This window comes from Bos grunniens, chromosome 22 (genome assembly GCF_055505025.1).
Source record: "Bos grunniens cultivar Pamir isolate PY7600 chromosome 22, Bosgru_T2T1.0, whole genome shotgun sequence".
Lineage (NCBI taxonomy): Eukaryota > Metazoa > Chordata > Mammalia > Artiodactyla > Bovidae > Bos > Bos grunniens.
Genome location: NC_141186.1, coordinates 56,914,477 through 56,941,328, shown reverse-complemented (window position 1 = coordinate 56,941,328; position 26,852 = coordinate 56,914,477). Strand labels below are relative to the sequence as shown.

General features: G+C 41.5%; 1 protein-coding gene across 7 annotated transcripts in view; it reads right to left on the bottom strand.

Annotated features, from left to right (window-relative positions):
• Positions 1–26,852, bottom strand: part of RAF1 (Raf-1 proto-oncogene, serine/threonine kinase) — a 75,906-nt gene that overhangs the window by 18,153 nt on the left and 30,901 nt on the right. For 6 of the 7 annotated variants that reach the window (XM_086368685.1, XM_086368688.1, XM_086368687.1 and 3 more), the window contains exons 2-3: positions 11,936–12,168; positions 1,741–1,853 (exon numbers count right to left, since the gene is read on the bottom strand). In XM_086368685.1, the coding sequence (XP_086224811.1) occupies positions 1,741–1,853; positions 11,936–12,142 (320 nt within the window). In that variant the 5' untranslated portion in view covers positions 12,143–12,168. Of the gene's footprint in view, positions 1–1,740; positions 1,854–11,935; positions 12,169–16,138; positions 16,260–26,852 lie in introns of those variants that run through there. The other variant, XM_086368691.1, reaches the window with a different exon arrangement.

Sequence of the window (26,852 nt, the reverse complement as noted above, 5' to 3'; positions counted from 1 at the left end):
ACATTTAATTCATACAACAAATCCATAAAGCAGGCATTCTTACCTCCATCTTAAAAACAAGAGAACTGGGGCTCTAAGAAGGTAATTTGGCTCAAGGCTACACAGAGTTTAAAGACCTATTTGGAATCTAGGTCAGTCAGACTCCAAATGGGTACTCTTAGAATAAAGTTTTCCTTAAACAATGCAATAAAACAATCTCATAATGAAATCTGCAATAAACTGGACATCTTTAAACATTAGAATCCTATAAAAATCCTATAAAACGGGTTAAAAATATTGTGAGAGTAGCAAAATATAATCTTCACTAGCCTATTTCACTCTTGAAAATAAGTAGAAAGGAATCACAAACGAAATGCACTTTTTCTATTAATAATGGGCTCAACTCTGTAGAACTGTTTATAAATATAAACTGAGGAAAGACTTAAGTGTCTTAATATTTACTCTGAAACTATTCTTTCTGTGCCTACACGAGACATAAACGCAGGTATATGTAAGTAAAAATGAATGCCCAACTCCTTTCCTGTGTCCTGTGCAGTCCATCCGGCCCATCTCCTGAAGGAAGAAGACCCTAGGACAGGAAGAGAACACTGCGTACACAGCGCCATTCAAACCTCTCCCTTTACCTACAAGAAGCCTTCAGAGCCATTTGTCTGATTATCTAACAGGAAACAATCCATTCCTTAATATAATTCCCTGAACTGGGTACAGGAAACCCAACATGACTCCATTTCGCCCTAGTGGCGAAGATGAGGGTTGTGCTGTCTTCTGATCAGCCCTCAGGTACTCTCCACCCAAGGGAGAACTGAGGATGGCTCCAAACAAACGTGCCTGGACCGGGGGGCTCAAGCCCCCCCCACCATCTCAGCACCCCAATATCTAAGGAGCTCTATGCATGAGCCTGGGGACCAACCCGCAATTGTACCCAGACAGAGCTGCCATCTGCTTCAAAGATTTGCACTTCAGCAAAAAGCCTCCGAAGCTGAAAGGAGCATCATCAACAGATGACTTTATGCTCACCCTTCTGAGCAGACTCATTCCCTAGGCTCCTCTCTCAAACTAGGGAGTACCTTGAAAAATAGAACATGCAAGCGAAAAAAGAAGGGAAAGTTAAGGTATCATCCCAGATTTCTGGGGAGACGATAACAGGTAACGGATAGTCACAGACAGCTCTGATGCTTCAGAGTATTTATTATTATGACTCCTAGACTGTGAGATGATGTCTCTATCTTTCCACCATCATTAGAAATAGGATATTCTATGGATCATCCCTGAAGCAAATTCTCCTGCATCTTTTACCCCTGTGTCTATCAAACTGCTGGGATTTAGTAGAACTGAATAAAAATGAGTGAATTGTAAAAGTTTCTCTCTTACAGACAACATTCTTTAACTATAAATAATAAGGCAAACACTTTCTGAGTACCCGTTCTGTTAACTGCCTTACAGCAAATACAAAAGCCTTGCTCTGAAGAAACATACCATCTGACGTTACTGCTTCCTTCTGTGGAAACAGTATCCAACACCTAACATGTATTTTATTTTCCAATGTGATATTTAAGCAAAATGTTCAAGGTCTTGGTATCTTACTTTTCTAAGCTGTCTCTTTATAAACAAGATATTCAAATATTCACTGTTCAATAGGAAGCAAGTACTTGTTTTTTGTTTAATGGAAACGGTTATTATCTGAAGCTAGGAGATCCTTACTAGTATGAAGGCAGACCTGGCTGACTTTCAAGCTCTTACCCCTTGTGTTCGTGGAGAAGTCTGAACACTGCACAGCACTCTGGTTGCAGGCCCCTCACCTTGAGAGCTTTCATGAGGCAGTCATGCAAGCTCATTCCATTCCGCACATTGACCTACAAACGAAGGACCCCCGTTAGAACAAACACAGGCTGTGCAAGCATACTCCTTGGAAAGTAAGCACAGAATAAAGGCATCGGTCTGTAAAGGTGTAAGGAGAGAATGTAGGACAGCACTGCTTGGACAGCTGACCCCTGAACAACACGGCTCTAAACTGCACAGGTCCATTTACACGTGGCCTTTTTTCAGTAATAAATACCACAGTACTACATGAGTCGTGGTTGTTTGATCCAAAGGCTACGGAACAGGAGATACACAGCAACATACCCAGGGGCTGACTATAAATTATATCTGAGTTCGCAACTGCACACAGGGAGGGCACCCATAACCCTCAAGTTGTTCAAGAGCCAACTGTGATGGCAAATCCATACACAGGGGGAACAACCAGGATGCCCAGCGACAGGCGAGAGCTGGGATAAAGCACTGAACATCAGCATGTGCCACGCTGTGCTGTTACTATATTACTTCTAATGACCTGTCAGAAGGGGTCAGGTCCCCCCATCTTAATTGGGGGAAAATATTTTTCAGAATAACACAAAGAGTAGTATTAGATTCAAAAGATTACATCTGACAGAGTGCCTGAAGAACTATGGACAGAAGCTCGTAACACTGTACACGAGGCAGTAATCAAAACCATTCCAAAGAAAAAGAAATGCAAGAAGGCTAAGTGGCTGTCCGAGGAAGCTTTACAAATAGCTGAGAAAAGAAGAGATGCAGAGGAGAAAGGGAAACATATACCCAACTGAATGCACAGTTTCAGAGAACAAAGAGAGATAAAAAGGCCTTAAGTGAACAATGCAAAAAGAGGAAAACAATAGACTGGAAAAGACTAGAAATCTCTTCAAGAAAACTGGAGATATCAAGGGAACATTTCACGAAAGGACTGGCAAGATAAAGGACAGAACGGGTAAGGACCTGACAGAAGCAGATGAGATCAAGAAGTGACAGAATACACCGAACTATTTAAAAAAAAAGGTCTTAATGACCCATAATCATGATGGTCTAGTCACTCGCCTAAAGCCAGATATCCTGGAATGTAAAGTAAAGTGAGCCTTGGAAAGCACGACTACAAACAAGGCTAGTGGAGGTGACGGAATTCCAGCTAAGCTATTTAAAATCCTAAAAGGACGACTTCCCTGGTGGTCCATGGTTAGGACTCTCCACCTCAGGACTCTCCACTTCCGCCACAAGGGCCACAAGGGTTGAATCCCTGGTCAGGGAACTAAGAAATAAATACATTTTTTAAATAAATAAATAAAAGCCAAAACATGACGCTGTTAATGTGCTGCACTCAGTTCAGTTCACTTCAGTCGCTCAGTCGTGTCCGACTCTTTGCGACCCTATGAATCGCAGCACGCCAGGCCTCCCTGTCCAGCACCAACTCCCGGAGTTCACTGAGACTCACGTCCATCGAGTCAGTGATGCCATCCAGCCACCTCATCCTCTGTCGTCCCCTTCTCCTCCTGCCCCCAATCCCTCCCAGCATCAGAGTCTTTTCCAGTGAGTCAACTCTTCGCATGAGGTAGCCAAAGTACTGGAGTTTCAGCTTTAGCATCATTCCTTCCAAAGAAATCCCAGGGCTGATCTTCAGAATGGACTGGTTGGATCTCCTTGCAATCCAAGGGACTCTCAAGAGTCTTCTCCAACACCACAGTTCAAAAGCATCAATTCTTCGGTGCTCAGCTTTCTTCACAGTCCAACTCTCACATCCATACATGACCACAGGAAAAACCATAGCCTTGACGAGACGGACCTTTGTTGGCAAAGTAATGTCTCTGCTTTTGAATATGCTATCTAGGTTGGTCATAACTTTCCTTCCAAGGAGTAAGCGTCTTTTAATTTCATGGCTGCAGTCACCATCTGCAGTGATTTTGGAGCCCCAAAATATAAAGTCTGACACTGTTTCCCCATCTATTTCCCATGAAGTGTTGGGACTAGATGCCATGATCTTAGTTTTCTGAATGTTGAGTTTTAAGCCAACTTTTTCACTCTCCTCTTTTACCTTCAACAGGCTTTTTAGTCCCTCTTCACTCTCTGCCATAAGGGTGGTGTCATCTGCATATCTGAGGTTATTGATATTTCTCCCGGCAATCTTGATTCCAGCTTGTGCTTCTTCCAGCCCAGCGTTCTCATGATGTACTCTGCATATAAGTTGAATAAGCAGGGTGACAATATACAGCCTTGACGTACTCCTTTTCCTATTTGGAACCAGTCTGTTGTTCCATGTCCAGTTCTAACTGCACTCAATATGCCAGCAAATTTGGAAAACTCAGCAGTGGCTACAGGACTGGAAAAGGTCAGTCTTCATCTAGAAAAGGTCAGTTTTCATTCCAATACCAAAGAAGGGCAATGTTCAAGAATGTTCCAACTACCATACAACTGCACTCATTTCACATGCTAGCAAAGTTATGCTCAAAATTCTTCAAGTTAGGCTTCAGCAATACGTGAACCAAGAACTTTCAGATGTACAAGCTGAGTTCAGTAAAGGCAGAGGAACCAGAGATCAAAATGACAACATTCGATGGATTACAGAGAAAGCACAGGAATCCCAGGAAAACACCTACTTCTGCTTCACTGGCTATGTGAAAGCCTTTGGGTGGATCACAACAAACTATGGAAAATTCTTAAAGAGATGGGAATTCCAGACCACTTTACCTGTCTCCTGCGAAAACTATATCCAGGTCAAGAAGCAACAGTTAGAACTGGACATGGAACAATAGACTGGTTCCAAATTGGGAAAGGAGTACATCAAGCCTGTATATTGTCACCCTGCTTATTTAACTTACATGCAGAGTACATCATGTGAAATGCTGGGCTGAATGAATCACAAGCTGGAATCAAGAGTGCCAGGAGAAATATCAATAACCTCAGATATGTAGATGATACCACACTAATGGCAGAAAGTGAAAAGGAACTAGAGTCTCTTGATGAGGATGTAAGAGGAGTGAAAAAGGTGGTTTCAAACTCAACATTCAAAAAACAAAGATGATGGCATCCAGTCTCATCACTTCATTGCTAATACAAGGGCAAAAGGTAGAAACAGTGGCAGATTTTATTTTCTTGGGCTCCAAAATCACTGCAGACAGTGACTGCAGCCATGACATTATAAGATGCTTGCTCCTTGGAAGGAAACCTATGACAAATCTAGACAGCACATTAAAAAGCTGAGACATCACTTTGCCAATAAAGGTCCGAATAGTCAAAGCTATGGTTTTTCCAGTAGTCATACAGGTATGAGAGTTGGACCATGAAGAAGGCTGAGCGCCGAATAATTGATGCTTTTGAACTGTGGTGCTGGAGAAGACTCTTGAGGGTCCCTTGGCTGCAAGGAGATCAAACCAATCAATTCTAAAGGAAATCCACTCCCAATACTTGGTGGAAAGACTGACGCTCCAGTACTTTGGCCATCTGATGCATAGAGCTAACTCACTGGAAAAGACCCTGATGCTGGGAAAGATTGAAGGCAAAAGACGAAGGGGGTGACAGAGGATGAAATGTTTAGATAACATCTCCAACTCAATGGACATAAGACTGAGCAAGCTCCGGGATATAATGAAGCACAGGGGAGCCTGGCGTACTGCAGTCCATGGAGCTGCAAAGAGACACACATGACTTAGCAACTGAACAATGACAAGAAGATTATTTAAAGGGTGGGGAACCTATATATGTCTATATATGTCATATGCATGTGAAAAAATAGCTCTTACCCCTAAGAGAAAGTGGTTTCTTGTTGTTTAGTCACTAAGATGTGTCTGACTCTTTTTGACTCTATGGACCATAGCCCACCAGGCTACATGGAATTTCCCAAGGGATTTCCAAGGCAAGAATACTGGAGTGAGTAGCCATTTCCTTCTCCAGAGGATCTCCCCGTCCCAGAAATCAAACCCACGTCTCCTGCATTGGCAAGCAGATTCTTTAACACTGAACCACCAGGGAAGCCCCAAGAGAGAGTAGTTGGGAGAGAGAAAATGATCAACTTTCCCTTTCTACCTGTATGCAGGTCAGGAAGCAACAGTTAGAACTGGACATGGAACAACAGACTGATTCCAAATAGGAAAAGGACTACATCAAGGCTGTATACTGTCACCCTGCTTATTTAACTTAGATGCAGAGCACATCATAAGAAACGGTGGGCTGGAGGAAGCACAGGCTGGAATCAAGATTGCCGGGAGAAATATCAATAACCTCAGATATGTAGATGACACCATCTACAAGTGAAGAAGAACTAAAGAGCCTTTTGATGAAAGTGAAAGAGGAGAGAGAAAAAGTTGGCTTAAAGCTCAACATTCAGAAAACTAAGATCATGGCATCCGGTCTCAGTGGAAACAGTGGCTGACTTTATTTTGGGGGGCTCCAAAATCACTGCAGATGGTGACTGCAGCCATGAAATTAAAAGATGCTTACTCCTTGGAAGGAAAGTTATGACCAATCTAGACAGCATATTAAAAAGCAGACATTACTTTGTCAACAAACGTCTGTCGAGTCGAGGATATGGTTTTTCCAATGGTCATGTATGGATGTGAGAGTTGGACTATAAAGAAAGCTGAGCACAGGAGAATTGATGCTTTTGAACTGTGGTGTTGGAGAAGACTCTTGAGAGTCCCTTGGATTGCAAGGAGATCCAACCAGTCCATCCTAAAGGAGATCAGTCCTGGGTGTTCATTGGAAGGACTGATGTTGAAGCTGAAACTCCAATACTTTGGGCACCTGATGTAAAGAGCTGACTCATTTGAAAAGACCCTGATGCTGGGAAAGATTGAGGGCAGGAGGAGAAGGGCACGACAGAGGATGAGATGGTTGGATGGCATCACCAACTCAATGGACATGAGTTTGGGTAAACTCTGGGAGCTGGTGATGGACAGGGAGGCCTGGCATGCTGCAGCTGAGCGACTGAACTGAATTGACTGAAGTTGTTTGACTCAATGAAATATTCATGCAAACATAAATATCCACCAGAAATGAAAATTAACCAATCCAATCTATGACATGAGTTCTTTGTATCAAAAAAATTTGTATTTCAACTTATTTTCAACAAAATGGTTCATCTTCCTAACCAAAAAGCCGTCTCACATACACTGCACAGTAGAGGGGGGCAAGAAGGTAGTGGAGGAAATAAAGCCTCTGCCCCGCTGTCAGGGCAAACAGCACTGCTGGTTTAAACACGTGTGCACACCCATCCAGTAGTCTCAGCAGTATAGACCCCTTCATACCCCCATGTACCCGGTCCTCAGGAGCTCAGTAGGCACTTCAGAGCCTAACAGAAAGTGTGAGCACCCAGCATGCTAATATCAGCAGCTAGATAAACATTTCAACCAAGATTTTAAGCATTTCAGTAAGAGCCCTATACAGTGTTTTTAAAGCCAATAAACTTAATCAAAAGGAAGGCAACTACACTCAGAATGGGCAGCAGGGTGAGCAGAATGAGATTTGCAGTGTTTGCAAACTGCCCACAGTGGAGTCCTTCTGCTGAAAATGTGACAGCTGCCAGTGGCCAATCCAGCCCCTTTCCAGAGAGAGGTAAGTGATTTTTTATTTTAAAGGTTTAGAATATTTTCAACTGTCCATCTTCAATGTTTCACAAGTTTATTTTTAAGGCTTCTTGAAGCAGTGATATCCTTAGAAATATCCCACTAACTTCCAGCTTTTCAGAAACAAAACAACTCAGTAAAGGGAGAGACTGATCTGAACTGTGAAGACACCAAGAATGAAGACAATGAAAAGTAATAAACACTCACGCAGTAAGAGAGCCAGGACCTGCGTCAAATACTGTGCAGTAGTACTCTGAAAACTGAAAAGTGATATCGGTGATATTTAATCTTCATTAGAAGCCAGAGCTCCAAGAGCGAGACAGTTCTTTAAATATCCTCTAATCCAGCGGGGTTCCCAAACGTGGCTGGTATTAGAGTCATCCGAGGAGCCTGGGAAAATGTATTTTCCCAGCCTGCCCCCTCTAACACACTCATCTGATTCAGTTCATCCTGACCGAAGCTCAGGAATCTGTAGCTTAAGCTGCTTCTGACGTGATTCCAGTGGTAATTAAAGAGCCTGAGCTCTGATCCAATCACTCATCTAGTAAAAAGCAGCAGCAGTAAGTCAGAGAGACACACATTCACAAAACAAATGACAAGAAAAACTCAAAAACCAAGCGACTACTAATTATTCTAAAAATCACTTATCACACATACACCCTCTCTGTCACTCTTCTCTCTGGACTCCCCATGGATACGTGCTGTCATCAGTTACGGTCTGACGAATCTCTGGAGCCCACTAAGTGATTATAACAGTCATTCTGGGCTCCGGCAGTGAAGCAACCTGGGGATGACTAGAAACAGCTGACTGGCCGAGCCGGCCAGCACATGACGCCTTCCTCCTTCAAGGTACCCCTGGAGCTGGGTACTCTGATACCAGCCACGTTTGGGAACCCCACTGGATTAGAGGATATTTAAAGAACCATCTCATGGCACCCCACTCCAGTACTCTTGCCTGGAAAATCCATGGACAGAGGAGCCTGGTAGGCTGCAGTCCATGCGGTCGCTAAGAGTCAGACACGACTGAGCGACTTCACTTTCACTTTTCACTTTCATGCATTGGAGAAGGAAATGGCAACCCACTCCAGTGTTCTTGCCTGGAGAATCCCAGGGACGGGTAAGCCTGGTGGGCTGCCGTCTCTGGGGTCGCACAGAGTCAGACACGACTGAAGCGACTTAGCAGCAGCAGCAGCAAAGAACCGTCTCGCTCTTGGAGCTCTGGCTTCTAATGAAGATTAAATGTCACCGAAATCACTTTTCAGTTTTCAGAGTACTACTGCACAGTATTTGACACAGGTCCTGGCTCTCTCAGTGTGTGAGTGTTTCTATCAGAAGCACACAGTCCACCTCTGGTCAAAGAAACAAGAGAAACTAGCTTTCTCTGATAGAACCTTCTCAAAAGCTGCTGCAGGTGTCATGCTTTTCAAATCGGTGGTCCCCAGCCCCCAGCTGCACTCAGCTGAAGGCTATCGAGGACACACTGATGTAGGAAACTCTCAGAAACCATCCTGCTGCCGCTAAGTCGCTCCAGCTGTGACCGACTCTGTGCAACCCCATAGACGGCAGCCCACCAGGCTCCTGTGTCCCTGGGATTCTCCAGGCAAGAATACTGGAGTGGGTTGCCATTTCCTCCTCCAGAAACTATCATAACTACCATTTTACTTGTGAAATTAGTCACTGTAGCTAGCATCAGCCTCATTTCATGAAGGTCAGGAACAGAGGCTCAGAATATTATGTAACTTGTCATGATACAGCTTATAAAAGGCAATACAAGGATTTAAATTTGGGCCTCGTTGTCTTAAAGGCCTAAACACTTAAACTATTGTGCAAAACTAAGGTTCCCAGTCTGCAGGCAAATGGGTAGACAGGGGTGGAGAAGACAGGGGCAGCAACACCCGGAAGCAGCACCAGAGGGTCTTCAGCTGCCCGACACAGTCACACTTCCCACTTTCTTAAGGTCAGAAAATTAATGAGAAAACTCACTTTGCAAACAAAAGATTACTGCTGAAATAAGGAGATTATTATTATTATTCTTTATTTTGCCAGTCATTAAAGTTTCATTTCCAGGAAAGGGAACAAAAATAAATTTACTCAAACTTTAAATGCCTTTGAGTTTTGCCTTCAGTTTAAAAATGTACCTTAATGTATGACACCGTAACTGGCAGGCTCTTTAGGTTTCACAAAAGTAAAAGGAAATTTCAGTAAAGAGGAGAGAGTGGAACTGTTAGAAAGAAAACTCTGCACTGCACTTCCCAACCTTGGAACACAGAATAAACACAAGGCACCGATTCTACACAAAGAACAGAGGGCGGGAAAGGATGACGCCTGATGTTCTGAACAGAGGTTCTCCCGCACCGCATCGGTGCAGGACAGTCACACACCAAGCACGAGTAGCACAGCTTCACTTTCTGGTTTCAGGTGGTGTTTCCCCCACCGCCTCCCAGAATAGGAAGAAGGTTTTGAGCAGTAATTTCTTAGAAAAGTTGAGATTTTGTGTCAGAAGCTACACAGGAATAACTGGCTAGTCCAGGGCCGTGGAAAAAAGCTTGGTTTCCAGGCTACCTCCAGCTTTGCCCCAGAACCTAGGAAATGTACTAAAATAATTTTTTTCCAGGTAATTTTATTTTCTTCTATATACTTGACTGTGTATCAAAAATTTTTAAATGAACAGTTTGCTTTAATACACTGAACAAAGTTTGTAATTAGCCAGAAATGTCTAAGGGGATTTCTAAAAGAGCCCTTTGAAATACATCCCCATTAAGAATGTACTATATTCACCTGACACCAGTCAGAATGGCCACCATCAAAAAAATCTAATACAAATAATAAATGCCACAGAGGGTGTGGAGAAAAGGGAACCCTCCTACACTGCTGGGGGGAACGTAAGTTGATACAGCCACTGAGAAGAAGAGAATGGAAGTTCCTTAAAAAACTAAAAACTGAACTACCATTATGATTCAGCAATCCCACTCCTGGACATATCTGGAGAAAATTATAATTCTAAAGATACAGACACCCCAACATTCACTGCAGCACTACTTACAATAACCAGGTCATGGAAAGAACCTAAATGTCCACCAACAGAGGAATGGATACAGATGTGGTACACATATATACAACGGAATACTACTCAGCCATAGGAAAGAATGAAACGCTCCGTCTGCAGCAACATGGACGGACCTAGAGATTGTTATACTGAGTGAAGACAGAGCAAGACAAACACTAACATCATGATATCACCTTCACATGGGATCTAAAAACAGGGTACAAATGAGCTTATCTACAAAGCAGAAAGTTAGATATAAAAAACAAGTCTAAAAAAAAAAAACAAGTCTATGGTTACCAGAGGGTAGGGAGGAGGAGGAATAAATTGGGAGACTGGGACTGACCTATACACACGACTATATATAAAACTGTAACTAGTAAGGACCTGCTGCAGCACAGGGAGCTCTACTCAGTACTCGACAACGGCCTATACGGGAAGAGAGTATTAAAAACACCGGATCTATGTCTCTGCATAAACGATTCACCGTGTTATATATCTGAGACACAATATTGTAAATCAACTACATTTCAGTAAATATTTTCTTTAAAATGTACTATTTGTTTAGGTGAATTGTCAGAAAAGACCGTCTAGGCAAGACTAAGTCGAAGGAAGGCCAAGAGCTAGAAAGAAAAAAGCAAGGGGGTGTGAAGAGAATATAAAGCAATAAAATCTACAACTAGAAACTCAATTAACAAAGACTCTAAGTAGAACCCTCTTACACTGTTGGTGGGAATGAAAATTTGTACACACACGAGGAAAAACAGGATAGAGGTTCCTTACAAAACAAAAACCAGAGTTACTATATGATCCAGCAATCCCACTCCTGGGCACATATCCAAAAAAGACATAAACTAATTCAAAAACATACATGCACTCAGTGTTCACAGCACTATTTACGATACACAAGACATGGAAACGACCCCAGTGTCCACCAATGTATTACTCAGCCATAAAGAAAAATGAACTACTGCCATTTAAGATTATCATACTAAGTGCAGTCAGTCAGAAAGAGAAAACAAATATTATGTAATTATCATTTAAATGTGTAATCTAAAGACAGATGAATCTACATACAAAATCAAAACAGACCAGTCATAGAAACCAAGCTTATTACCAAAGGAGAGGGGAAAGAAAGGTGGGATAAGTCAGGAGTGTGGAATTAACAGAAACAAACTGCAATACATTAAATAGATTAGAAACAAGGATCTCCTGTATAACATGGAGAACTATTCAACATCTTGTAATAACGCACAGCGGAAAGTTATCTAAAGCATATATATATGCTGGAGTCACTGTGCTGCATGCCTGAAACTCACACAACAGTGTAAATCAACAACACCTCAATCCAAAACAAAGGTGCGACTACAAGACACTAAAATAAAATTTAAAAATAAAGACTCTAGTGACAGTGAAGATGTTTGCTATCTATAAGATGGGCAACATGATCTGTAATGTTTTTATAGGTGATGGACAGCTACATTTTAGGAGAGGAATGTTTACGTACCACTGTTCTTTGCTTGTTTGGCAAAAACACACGGATAGTGTTGCTTGTCTTAGAAGGGTCCGTAAGTTTGCCATCATCTGACGCCCGACGCTGATAGCCAAATTGCTGAACTATTGTAGGGGAGATGCAGCTGGTGCCGTCAAACACCGTGTCTTTGAATCCGAAACCGTTGCTGATCGTCTTCCAGGCGCCCTGTATGTGCTCCATTGATGCAGCTTACGCAGCACTTCAAGCTAACAAAAAAAATAATAATTCTTGAGTAAAATTAATTAGCTCAACAATACAATATACAGAGTAACTGTGAAAACAGTACTATGTGGGTTTTTTTGTAGGTGACATATTCTGCTTAAATACATTATTCAGAAAACTTCTATTATAGTATATAATAGACAGACAACTCAAAAATGAACAAGATGGGGACTAGAGATCAAAAGACTCATCAAGGGTTATACAACCAGGTAAGAGCCAACATGGAACATAGCCTAGGTCTAGTCTAATGCTTTTTCAGTTCCACTTTTTCTTTTGTTATTGTATATTAAGCACAAACTACCTTTGAATATTAGTAACACATTAGTACTATGAGAAATACAAAAAAAAAAGTGTAAGCCATCATTTTCTGCCTTTGAAGAACAAAAAGAAACCAGTTTTTGTAAGATGTGTGTTAGACACTTTATATATAAATTATCTCATTTAATCTATAATAAGGACCCAGAAAGATTTTAAATACCTTCCTCCAACCATGCTTTAATTTTTAAACAAATGAGGCAGAGGAAAACCATGCTACCTGCCCAAGAACATCCAGGTTGCTAAGTAAAATAACCAGATTCTGTATCTGTTTATATATAAAGTACATGAACTTTCCAACATAACATTCATTGGAGTCCAATTTTAGTGTGGAAACAAAGCTTACAAACAGATGCAGAGATAGTAACCTAACAAAAAGTAATCAAATGTTTTAATAGGGCAACAAGAAAACCGCAGTTGAAGTCCACAGACATTCACACAATGAAAGTAAGTTGGAGATACTCTGCAGTGAGGCCGTGCCATGCCCTGGCACCGGCTGGGAGTCAGCCACCATGCAGAGGTGACAGGGGGTCCACAGCCATACCACCCTGAAGGCAATCAATCTCGGCACAAGTGAGAGGTGCTTCCACCTTTACAGAACAGTGAGGTCGACAGGGAACCCATCCTTCTCAAGCCTTCCTCCTTCAGAAAGTTGTTTTATCTTATTATCAGCATCGTCAGCAGTAGTTACCATTTACTAGATGCCCACTACCTATCATGAGAATGAGTATATGCTGCATACACCCCATTCATATTGTCCACCCTGATCCTTAGGGGATACTCTAGGTGGAAATGACATCCATTTCACTCTACCTGGCAAAGATGGGATTCAGAACTGGGCAGCTCTATCTGATTCCAGAGTCCTTACCTTGTCATACGTGAACTGACACTTGAAATCATTTAGTCAGAGCTAAAATGGCCCAGAGTTAAAGATCATTTAATCCAAACATCTTGCTTTGTACCAGAAGCTTCTGTCTGCACCCCCACTATGCGGTAAGCTCTTTCTCACCTCACATGCCTGAATCCAGAAGGGACGATAGATACTAACTATTCTGAGCTGACAGCTGAGGAAACTAGAGAAGTTTAGAGACAGCATCACTATCTGGCATCACTCTCATAAAGTCTTGACAAAATTTTTTGGAGAATATTGTGAAGTCAAGTGGGCCTTAGAAAGCATCACTACGAACAAAGCTAGTGGAAGTGATGGAATCCCAGTTGAGCTATTTCAAATTCTGAAAGATGATGCTGTGAAAGTGCTGCACTCAATATGCCAGCAAATCTGGACAACTCAGCAGTGGCCACAGGACTGGAAAAGGTCAGTTTTCATTCCAATCCCAAAGAAAGGCAATGCCAAAGAATGCTCAAACTACCACACAATTGCACTCATCTCACACGCTAGTACAGTAATGCTCAAAAGTCTCCAAGCCAGGCTTCAGCAATATGTGAACCATGAACTTCCTGATGTTCAAGCTGGTTTTAGAAAAGGCAGAGGAACCAGAGATCAAATTGCCAACATCCGCTGGATCACGGAAAAAGCAAGAAAAGTTCCAGAAAAACATCTATTTCTGCTTTATTGACTATGCCAAAGCCTTTGACTGTGTGGATCACAATAAACTGTGGAAAATTCTGAAAGAGATGTGAATACCAGACCACCTGATCTGCCTCTTGAGAAATCTGTATGCAGGTCAGGAAGCAACAGTTAGAACTGGACATGGAACAACAGACTGGTTCCAAATAGGAAAAGGAGTTCGTCAAGGCTGTATATTGTCACCCTGCTTATTCAACTTATATGCAGAGTACATCATGAGAAACATTGGGCTGGAAGAAGCACAAGCTGGAATCAAGATTGCCGGGAGAAATATCAATAACCTCATATATGCATATGACAGCACCCTTATGGCAGAGAGTGAAGAGGAACTCAAAAGCCTCTTGATGAAAGTGAAAGTGGAGAGTGAAAAAGCTGGCTTAAAGCTCAACATTCAGAAAAACGAAGATCATGGCATCCGGTCCCATCACTTCATGGGAAATAGATGGGCAAACAGTGGAAACAGTGTCAGACTTTATTTTTCTGGGCTCCAAAATCACTACAGATGGTGACTGCAGCCATGAAATTAAAAGACGCTTATCCTTGGAAGGAAAGTTATGACCAACCTAGATAGCATATTCAAAAGCAGAGACATTACTTTGCCAACAAAGGTTCGTCTAGTCAAGGCTATGGTTTTTCCTGTGGTCATGTATGGATGTGAGAGTTGGACTGTGAAGAAGGCTGAGCGCCGAAGAATTGATGCTTTTGAAGTGTGGTGTTGGAGAAGACTCAAGAGTCCCTTGGACTGCAAGGAGATCCAACCGGTCCATTCTGAAGGAGATCAGCCCTGGGATTTCTTTGGAAGGAATGATGCTAAAGCTGAAACTCCAGTACTTTGGCCACCTCATGCGAAGAGTTGACTCATTGGAAAAGACTCTGATGCTGGGAGGAATTGGGGGCAAGAGGAGAAGGGGATGACAGAGGATGAGATGGCTGGATGGCATCACTGACTCGGTGGACGTTGAGTCTCAGTGAACTCTGGGAGTTGGTGATGGACAGGGAGGCCTGGCATGCTGTGATGCATGGGGTCGCAAGGAGTCGGACACAACTGAGCAACTGATCTGATTGTTAAAAACAAAAAAACTATTAAAAATCTGAAATGTTCTTAAAGACTAACTTGGTAATTCAATGATGCTCCGTGGTTAAGACTCTGCACCGCCAATGCGGGGGCACGGGTTCAGTCCCTGGCTGGGGAACTAAGATCCCACATGTCGCAGGGCACAGCCGAAAAACAAAAAAGAGATATGGATAAGCATCTTCACTACAGGGTTGTTCTTTCCTTGAAAACCTGGGGAAAAGATGGATACTTAACAAGAGAGACCTTCATGTGAACTCCCATGTGACAAAGTCGCTCTGTATGTGCAGAGATACAAAAAGCAACCCAAGGCAAAATGAAAATGTAGTCTGAACCTCTTTCATACTAATCTAGAAAGGAGAAAAATCTAAAATCATTTTTTAAAGGTGAAAAATCTAGAGTAATAAACAACGTGCCAATAACTATTTCAGCCAATAACTAAATATATTTAGTATATATAAATTTTTACTTTATATATATCTACGTTTTGCTTTTTATATTTTACTACTACACGAGAAGCCTATCTGTGTAAGGGGGAGGGACAGGACAAGATCCTACAGCCTTCAAGGGGCAGGACCATGACGCACTGCCTCCCATTTCTTTCTGACACCACCCAAGCTCCAACACATTCCTAATTCTATTACCATGAGGTCACTTTTTAGGGACATCTACAGCTTCTTTTCCCTAGACCTTTTTGCCCAACTAAACAGAAAAGACTTATCTGAGCATCTCAGTAGCCTGAAAAGGTGTGGCTCAGAATAAAAGCTAAACTCCCATCAAGCTGCACAGCTCAGTACTTCTGAACGTTCTGTTCCCTTCACCTGGAAAGCCGAAGCCTCCACCAACAGCCAAGCTGTCCTTTTCAGAGCATTAAGGGCTTTACTTAAAATATCATTTAGAGACGCTTTCTCCACCCTAACTGTAAGACTCCACAGCCCTACCCCCATCAAATAACCCAGTCTTTCTTCATGCCACTTACCACTTATGTTAACTGTTTACAGATTTTGGTCAGTGCCTCCCACCCTTTTTCTGCTCCATGCCAATCTTGCCAGTGACTCCTGCCAATCTTGTTCACTACTGTATTCTTAAGTCCTTGATACAGTACCTGGATCACAAAAGCACTCAAATATTTATTAAATGAATTCAGTTAGGAACCAGAATAATGCTGCAAAAAAGTATATTTTAAAAGAAAAGACCTGTCAAGAACTAGTAAATGTAAATTAAATCTCCATCTGGTAGTACATCTTTTAAAAAAAAAAAAAACAAACCCATTATTCAGCAAAAGACAAACTGCAATAAACTGCATTCTGCATTATAATCTATTGGCTAAAGAACCCACCTACAAGACTTACTGCTACTGCTAAGTCACTTCAGTCGTGTCCAACTCTGTGCGACCCCATAGACGGCAGCCCACCAGGCTCCCCCGTCCCTGGGATTCTCCAGGCAAGAACACTGGAGTGGGTTGCCATTCCTTCTCCAATGCATGAAAGTGAAAAGTGAAAGGGAAGTCACTCAGTCGTGTCCGACTTCTAGCGACCCCATGGACTGCAGCCCACCAGGTTCCTCCGTCCATGGGATTTGCCAGGCAAGAGTACTGGAGTGGGGTGCCGTTGACTTAACTGCAGCCTAAATTCAAGATCATAGTTATTTTATGACCAATTCTGTGTCCTACTGTAGGCACTTAGAAAATAACGCTGGTACTTAGTAGGAACACATTACAATAACTGTTAGTAAAAACTGACAAAAGCAAATCCACTCTAATTCTCAAGTTTTTGATTATTTATCATTCATAACTTTGAAGTTTCCATGTCTATATCAAGACCACTTACAGGCTAAGAAGCATGCTAAAGCAGTGCCTTTTTCATGCCACTCACAGAACACGATGAACCCTAACTGTAAGGCACGCTGAGATAAGCAGACAAGACCAGAAAGGCTGAGGGCCCTACCAGTTGCCCCAGTGCTGACCTCTGTATCACAGGAAGCTGTAAGCCAAAGTATTCTGTAATCGATTAACAAGAAAGGATACACATCTAAAAATAAGAATAAAGAGTCTTCTAAAAAACCATATAGCAGCCAACATACTTCAATATTAAATGAAGACATTCAGAAACCCCATTGATACTACTCCCAAATGTAAAAGTATGCACACTGTAAATATAAATCTAGTTTATAATATTATGATCTCTCCCTCTGATCTGTTGACCAAATGCTCTAAGTTAAAATATATATATACACAGCCACACATATCCTAAAGATATCATAAAATTAGACAGTCCAAAGTAGAAATCTACTTCTGATAGTAAAAGGTCTTTCACAGTTCCCAAGAAAAGTTTCAAAACAAACACATTCTCTTATGAATAGAGAAATTCATTATATCAGAAGAAATAATTTAAAACAAGACATATATACTTCCCTACAACACAAGAATATAATAAGAGGATTATCATTCCTAACATACAAAGAACTCCTGAAAATTAATAAGAAAATTTTCAAACTTTAATTACAGAGTATTTCATATTTTCATATTTAAATAGAAAAACTACTGGACATTATTGCTAAAATTGTAAATTATTCATCCATAAGATGGGTCCAGGGCTTCCCTGGTGGCTCAAATGGCAAAGAATCTGCTTGCAATGCAGACAGTGTTGGTCGCTCAGTCGTGTACAACCCCATGGACTGTAGCCCACCAAGCTCCTCTGTCCATAGGATTCTTCAGCCAAGAATACTGGAGTGAGTTGCTATTCCCTTCTCCAGGGCAACTTTCCCATCCAGGGATCGAACCCAGATCTCCTGCATTGCAGGCAGATTCTTTAATCGTCTGAGTCACCAGGGAAGAGACCCAGGTTTACTAGCTGGGTCGTCAAGAAGATCCCCTGGAGGAGGGCATGGTAACCCACTTCAGTATTCCTGCCTGGGAAATCCCATGGACAGAGGAGCCTGGTGGGCTACAGTTCATGGGGTCGCAAAAAGTCAGATACGACTGAGTGGTTAACACTTTCACACTTCTCAAGATGGGGCCAATGACATCATCTTTTAAAAAATACTTCAAAGGACTAAATGTGCTGTGTAATACCAAAAGTAAATCAAACATTTAAAAAAAGAAGTTTAAAATGTTCATAAAGTATTTCTTGGTATTTATCCAACTTTTTCAATCCTTACTTATAAAAGTGTATTGTGTAAAAGAGGATTGTTCAGTACGCCATTTGAAGATAACTTTGGAAACAAAAAGTTTATATGGAACCTAATTTTAAAAGCTCCTTTCTGTCCCATGATTAAAAAATAACTTTTTAGATAACTCTCTTCACAAATACAAAGTAGTAGCTTTATTATGTCAAAAGACCCTGATTGTACACACTTCTGTGTTTATATATATATATATAGTGAGACAGCCTAAGAATTTGTATTCGACAAGCTAAACATCGACCTTTTACCAGAAAGGACACAACATATTCACAATCTCATTATGATAGCAAACTGCTATAATTTTAGGAAGCCTACAATTTACTTAACATGAATTCTAGCCTATTCTAGAACAGAACATTCTAGAACAGGCTAGGCTCAACTGGTTTCAAGCTGCTTCCTTCTGCATTCATACCCCTTCTCCTCCAGTCATCCCCATTACAGAACAACACAGAAATCAAACCTAGATCCTACTCTACTTTGCTTCCTCCATGACTCTTCCATTAAAGATGTGCCAAAATGGGCTTACCCCCAAATCCAGTCTCTGAAAGACACCACAGGAGTTGACATTTTATGATTAAAGGGGGGGGGGGTGCAATTCATTAATTAATAGGTATCATAGCTTTCCTGAGTCACTTAGTCTATATCTGTTAATCATTAGTTGATCCAAATTTCCCTAAATCTATTACTTCTAGCATAATTTCTGAGGCTGACAGCCTCCATAGGTTCACCAAAAAGTCTGCCTTTTATTGACTTCATGCTTCATCTATCACACTGGAATTTGAAGGTTTTGTAGTCTAAACTCTTTTTAAAGCCGAATCTTTCTATTTCAAAATGTTTGCTTTCACTATCATAGTTCACTTGTCATAATCATTCGACCTCACTTATTCTCTGCATGAATATTCTTTTAGAAAGTTAGAGAATGATATCTATCCTATATCTAAGTTAAAAAGTGGTTTAGAAATTCTAATAGTACTGAGTTTCATGGGTAGTGGTTTAGTTGCTAAATCATGTCCAACTCTTGACTCCATGGACTGCAGCCCTCTGTTCCAGGCTCCTCTGTCCATGGAATTCTCCAGACAAGAATACTGGACTGGGTAGTCATTTCCTTCTCCAGGGGATTTTCCTAATTCAGGGACTGAACTCAGGTCTCCTGCATTTCGGGCAGATTCTTTACCATCGGAGCCACCAGGGAGTTCGGGAGCGAACGAAAGAACCACACTAGAAAGCACATTGCCCTGAATTATGCAGCAAGGGGACTCAAGGAAGAGTCGAGGACCAAACCCCTGAATAATCTGCTAAATTCTATCTTGAGATCCATTTCAGCTGCCTTCTCTGGGCCCTCCTGGTTGGTACAGTAGTGCCCCATCTTAGAAAGCTTAGCGTGCTGCAGTTTCAGTTACCCGTCTGAAAATATTAAATAGAAAAGTTCAGAATGAATAATTCCTAAGCTTTAAACTGCACGCCTTTCAAAGCTTTTTGATTTCTGAGTAGTGTGATGAAATCTCACACCAATTCGCCCCCTCCTGCCAGGATGTGAACCATCCCTCTGCCCGGCACACCCACACTACATGTTCCACCTGCTCTGTAGTCCTTTATCGGTCTTCTGGGTTATCAGGTGGGCTGTCGCAGCAGGGCAAAAGTCCAAGAGTTGTGATGCTGGCAATTCGAATATCTCTTACTGGGCCTAATTTATAAATTAAATTTTATCATATGTATATATGTATGTACAGCATAAAACAGTACAAGAGTTCTGAACTACCTGTAGTTTCAGACACCCATGGGGGAGTGGGGGGCAGACACTTAAGAAAGTATCCTTCACAGGTAAGGGGGGACTATTATGTAATTAAAATAGTATCCAGCATGCATCAAACAAGGACAGAATAAGTACCTTCTTAACAGCCAGCTTCTTCAAGGAAGACTTCCAAAACTTAAGTCTCTTTCTCTCCCAGACTGTAACTCAGCACTTTTTCACACTGTGGAGTGTGACCCCTAAGTGTTCAGAATATCATTTTCATGAGTTATGACCAGCTTTCTCAAGTAAGGTAGAGCAGAGTGTATCCATGTAGCAGAGTTAAGTATTACTTTGAGAAATCTCTGACTCAGGTACACACACATCATAAAATGTATTCCTTAGTATAGATCACTGCTGCTGCTACATCGCTTCAGTCGTGTCCGACTCTGTGCACAGCCCACCAGGCTCCCCCGTCCCTGGGATTCTCCAGGCAAGAACACTGGAGTGGCTTGCCATTTCCTCCAATGCATGAAAGTGAAAAGTGAAAGTGAAGTCGCTCAGTCGTGTCCGACTTAGCGACCTCATGGACTGCAGCCCACCAGGCTCCTCCGTCCATGGGATTTTCAAGGCAAGGACACTGTCGTGGGGTGCCATTGCCTTCACTACTAAGTCTGAAAACTGCTGGTGTAATTATAAAGCTCAGAATCCCTACCAGAGCATTCACTTAGTTCTCAAGTGCATTTATCCACTCAGAATATATCTTCTTGTGCTTGAATGATCAATTTTTTTAAGGATCCATGTAGTCTTAGATTGTCTTTCTTAGTTTTACCAATGAACGCTCTCCATGTGTCTGCTAATTCCACCTTACGTTCGTACTAAAACAGTCATTTCTGCTAATCCATGTGATTCTTCCAGTTTTCATGTATTTCACTGCCAAGCAGACTCAAAGAAACTCAGTATACTAAGCTTTCATTCTTTTCTCAGGTTCCATTACGTTATTTTGTGACCTTATTTATCATTCTCATAAATGACAGAACGATCTCTGTTCATTTCCAAGGCAAACCATTCAGTATCACAGTAATCTAAGTCTATGCCCCAACCACTAATGCTGAAGAAGCTGAAGCTGACCAATTGGTTCTATGAAGACCTACAAGACCTTCTAGAACTAACTCCAAATAAAGATGTCCTTTTCATTATAGGGGACTGGAATGCAAAAGTAGGAAGTCAAGAGATACCTGGAGTAAAACAAGTTTGGCCTTGGAGTACAGAATGAAGCAGGGCAAAGGTTAACAGTTTTGCCAAGAGAGCACCCTGATTCTAGCAAACACCTTCTTACAACAACACAAAAGATGACTCTACACATGGACATCACCAAATGGTCAATACCAAAACCAGACTGATTATACTCTTTGCAATCTAAGATGGAGCAAAGTCAGCAAAAAGAAGACCAGGAGATGACTGTGGCTCAGACCAAGAACTTGTCATTGCAAAATTCAGACTTAAAGAAAGTAGGGAAAATCCACTAGGTCATTCAGGTATAACCTAAATCAAATCCCTTATGATTATACAGTGGAGGTGACAAACAGACTCCAGGGATTAGATCTGACAGAGGTGCTGAAGAACTATGGGATGGAGGTTTGTAAAACTGTACAGGAGGCAGTGATCAAGACCATCCTCAAGAAAAAGAAATGCACGAAGGCAAAATGGTTGTCTGAGGAGGCCTTATAAATAGCTGAGAAAAGATGAGACGTGTAAAGGCAAAGGACAAAAGTAAAGCTATACACACCTATGCTGGGAGGGATTGGGGGCAAGAGAAGGGGACGACAGAGGATGAGATGGCTGGATGGCATCACTGACTCGATGGACGTGAGTCTGAGTGAACTCCGGGAGTTGGTGATGGACAGGGAGGCCTGGCGTGCTGCGATTCATGGGGTCGAAAACAGTCGGACACGACTGAGCGACTGATCTGATCTGATCTGATACCCACCTGTATCTATGGAATCCAGAGTTCCACAGAATAGCAAAGAGAGCTACTGTGACATTTGTAAGGCATGGAACTTGTACTCCCATGATAAAGTCTCATTTAAACATATATGTAAATATATTTATCTGTTTGGTTGTGCCAAGTCTTAGTTTCCAGCATGCCAAATCTGTTTTTTCCCCCAGTTGCAGCATGTGAGATCTCAGTTCCCTGACCAGGAATCGAACTTTGGTGCGTTGCATTGTGAGTCCAGTCTTAACCACTGGACCACCAGAGAAGCCCCTATGAAGTCTCATTTACTAAATTAGTTTACTCCATGTTGAAGTTGTAATATTTCATTCTCTCTCAAAATTGCCCTTCCTCTTTGTCGTCTCATTTATCACTCCTTACAATGATCATTGTTGCTGTAAGATCTTGTTTCCTATTCTTTTCTGCTTTTAAAGGAAATACCAAATAAGAGTGTGGGGTTAAATCTATTTCACTGAACTTAATGCAGATTCCACTCCCAATTTAAATCCTTCTCCAAAGTGGACGTGAGAAAGATTATCCTCACTCAGAGTCTCATAATTTTTTTTTTTAACCTCACTTCTGGAGAGTTCCAGAGATCAAGTTTCTGGATAGCAAGCATGAGAACCTCAAAAGATACAAAGTAGGCTTCCGGAAGTCTTTGAAGGCAGCCCCTATGTAGAAAAATTCTACATGCCTCTACTGAGCTTTGGGTTCTTTGTGATGTCCTTCAGGTAAACACTCTTCCCATAAAACCTCCTTTCTTTGCTTCCTATTCATAAAGAATTTACCACTCTCTCTTGTGTTTTTATATTGCTATTATTCACATGCATGCTATTAATAGCCCTTCCCTAGTTATTCACATGTCTGCATCCCTATTTGGCTATAAGCTCCTTGAGGACAGAGCACACACATGCCTCTCTGCTTCCCTTTGTTTCCCCAGAACTTACTATTACCACAACACATGACTCACAGGAGTTATTCAACGAAGACTTCAAATCAATGAGATGGTTGTTACAGAATCCACAACATATTAAACATTTAGATTTATGTAAATTATTAAGGGAAAGGGCTATTTTTAATATGTAATATAAGATTATAACCACAAGCAAGGATCCACGAAAAATACAAATACTTAACAAAGACTAGTTATCTGAACAGTAACAATGTTGGTTTGTTCTCTATTTTGACACCTGCCAAAACTGACTAGGAAACGAGACATATTCACCAAAAATGAATTTCTTAAAATTCTGTACCAACTATACAGCAAGAATAACATTAGCTAATTGCTACTGCGTTCTTGACATTTCAGTATTACAATACTACTGAGTACAGACTACAACACGCAGAGTAATATTGAATTTTCCACATTTCATTATGTAAGTATCAGTTCTTTAAATACAATCTCTCATTTAAGCCTCCCAAGAACTCTATAAGAGATACTATTATCCTGATTTTGGAGATAAGGAAACTGAAGGCCAAGAAAGTTAAATAAAACTGTACAAGGTTACACAGTAAGATAGAGAGCCAAGATTACTGACAGAATATCTGAGGTCAAAAGCACTCACAAGTTTTGCCAGAGCTTTATCACACTATCACTCTTTATTCTTCAGGCAGATAAGATCAGTGCATTTGTGTGGCAGGCTGCTGCTCAGATGAGGTGCCAGATCTCAACCCTGTGGCTGCCTGCTCTAGCTTCCTGCTACTGGCTCCTTCCTTCCACTCTGATCAGTTGTTTTTATTACACTTTTATTTAAAATATGATATAATTAAATTTGGGGAGGGGCATAAAAGAGGAAAGTTACCCATAACCTTATTCCTCCTGACAAAACATTTTTGGATACCATCTCCTAATATTAGAAGCACGGTACATTGATGTCAGTTCAGAATCTACTTCCACCTTTTATTAGCTGTGTGGCCTTTTGCCAAATTACTTAATTTCCCCTATACCAATTTTTTCACTCAGTCACATTACGGAGCAACTATTATGTACCAGACACTGTTTTACTCTAGATGCCTGAGTTAACTCAGTGAATTAGAGACAAAGACCCTCCGGAGAAGCGGATCTTCTAGAGGACACATACAAAACAAAGTAAATTACATAACATGATAGCTGGTGATAAGTGCTGGGGGAAGGGAGACTTGCAATTTATATAGTGAGGTCAGAGTCGGTCTCACCGAGGAGGTGGAGTTGAGTGAGGAAGTCAGGAGTTTGACTTGCAAGCTGCTGGGGGGACAGTCAAGGCAGAAGGAGCAGCCAGTGAAAACCTACAGGAGGAGTGTCCCGTGCACAATTAGCAAAGATCATGGAGCTCAGTGAAGTGAGAGTACAGCCGGGCGAGGGGGCGATGCGGTCACCCCAGGTCACCACTGGAAGGACTCTGTCTTTTACTGAGGGAAATGGGAAGCCACTGAAAAGTTTTGAGCAGAGAAGACACACAACCTAAGGTCTTAGAAGGACTAGTCCAGTTGCTACATGTAAATAAACTACATGCGCAGTAGACATCCAACTATGAAGTTCAGAAGATGTCTGTGCTGAAGGATTAACTCACTGAGCTGTCATGAAAATGGTTCAATATTTGTAAACGGCTGTGCCTGATGCTGATATTGCTGTTGCTTCTGCCTTACCAAGGCCACTCAGCACGGAGAATGAGAGAGGTGGAAAACGAGCCTGTGCCTCAGTGTGCCGTGTATACAGACAGACCAGGCTGAAGGAAGGGGCTCTCCTAAATCCCGTGAAGTGGGGAGTCCTGGGAGCTGAGCTACCGACTTTCACTATTTAGCAATGCTGTCTTTAGGGCTAACTGTGGCCTCAATCCTGTCCATACGTGTACATAGGCACAACTGCAGTCTCAACCCAAACACTGTTACATTATTCCCCTTCCAACTTTAAATGTTTGATAATTCTTTGTCTAATCATACCCCATTGTGCTGCATATAATTCATCCTTAACCTACTCTTAAGTCACATTTTTTTTTCAGAGCTAAAAGTCTCTGAAATCAGAACATATGATAAAAACAATGCTGTGCCTTACTTGTCCCAACAGAGAACCTGAAAAGAATACCATCAGGTATGTAAGTATTTTGCTTAATAACCTAGGTATGAGATACTAGGTCAAAAGGTAAGAATTATGGATGAATGCTGCTACTCTCACAATTTTAATATTTTAAAATTGGTCTGGGATGAATTTTTGTCTTTAAGATAACCTTATTTTCTGAAGCAACTGGTGGCTATTTTCTCTGATCTTTTTTACCACAGGGTGGCGGGGGTGGGGTAGGGGGTTAGGGTAGATCTAACCCGGAAAAGGAGGGTTGTGCTATTTCATTATCTTAGAGGTGACAAAGACTTCTGACAGTTTAGAGAGGGTAAAGATACAGACTGATAAAGGCAACACCAATGGGTGTAACTTTCTTAAGAATTTCACATTAGGTCAGCTTTCCATCAGCAGGCTGGGTACTGAGTAAGATTATTTTGTGTTTTTTATACTCCATGGAAGAAAAGGAGCACTCAACAGCCTAATTCCCAAGGAGGTCTCTTAGACTCTTCTAATAAGGTGGCTCAGGTGTTTATTCCTGGGAAAAGTACAACAGAGGGTCTCTACACTGGGAGGCTTCAGGTACAGTTGAAAGCATGGGTGCTATTCTGAAAACCACGCTAATGGAATGCCTGAAAGCAGAGACCCAAGAGCTTCTTCCACAGCTGGGCAACCAGGCTCAAAAAACACCCAACATTAGCTCCCCTACCATACAATGAAGCTCAAAGACAACAAGCCTAACCCAAGCCTAACCAATTGAAAGATTCCAATCAGCTATTTAATCCAATCCTTTTAGAAATAAGACTGCCAAGAATTATCAGACACTTTAACATGGATGATAAAGACCAAAACACAATAGGAAACACATACACCCCTGCATGACTTGAGCTATCAGACTAACTGAAATTATCACAACAGACCCCATCAAATGCTCATTGCACTAAATTTTACAGTAATGGGGTAACAGAAAATTCCACAAACTTCTAGAGAAAAAAAATAAAAGGGATCAGGAATTGGAATGGCTTCAAACTTATCAACACTGGAAGCTAGAAAAATAATGAAGAAAAGACTCCTAAATTCTAAAGGGAAATTATTTCCAATTTAGAATAATCACCAAAACTATTGTAGAAAAGAGGTATTTTCTGACATTCATTACTAAAAATATTTTACCCTTGAGATCCATGTCTCAAGGGATTTGTTACATGATTAAGAATAAATCAAGAAAGAGATGAGATATAGGGAAAAGGGCATCTAACACAAGAAAGAAGAAAAACAAAATCCCCAGGCCAGTGGGCGGAAATCTCTGATTCACACCTGTGCGTCAGGGACAAGAATCCATAACTGTGTGACCCTCCGTAGCACTGTGAACTGCCACCAACGACACTCACCTGCACGATGGCCTTTTCTTCAGGGACAGAGGAGAGAGAGGGGAGGGGGAAAGGGGTAAGGGAGGAAAGGTGGGGAGAGAAGAGATGGAAGCAAACAGCCCACATTTTTAGTTTTACATGATCCTATACTCTTCATATTTTTTTTAACTGAAGTATGGCTGATTTACAATGTTGAGTTAAGGTCTGCTGTACAACAAAGTGATTCAGTTATACATACGTATATTCTTTTTTATATTCATTTCCATTACGGTTTATCACAAGATACTAAAGTTCCCCATGCTGTATCATAGGACCCTGTCTGCCCACCCTGTGTACAATTAGCTTGCATCTGCCAAGCCCACACCTGCACTCCATCCCTCCCCAAGCCCT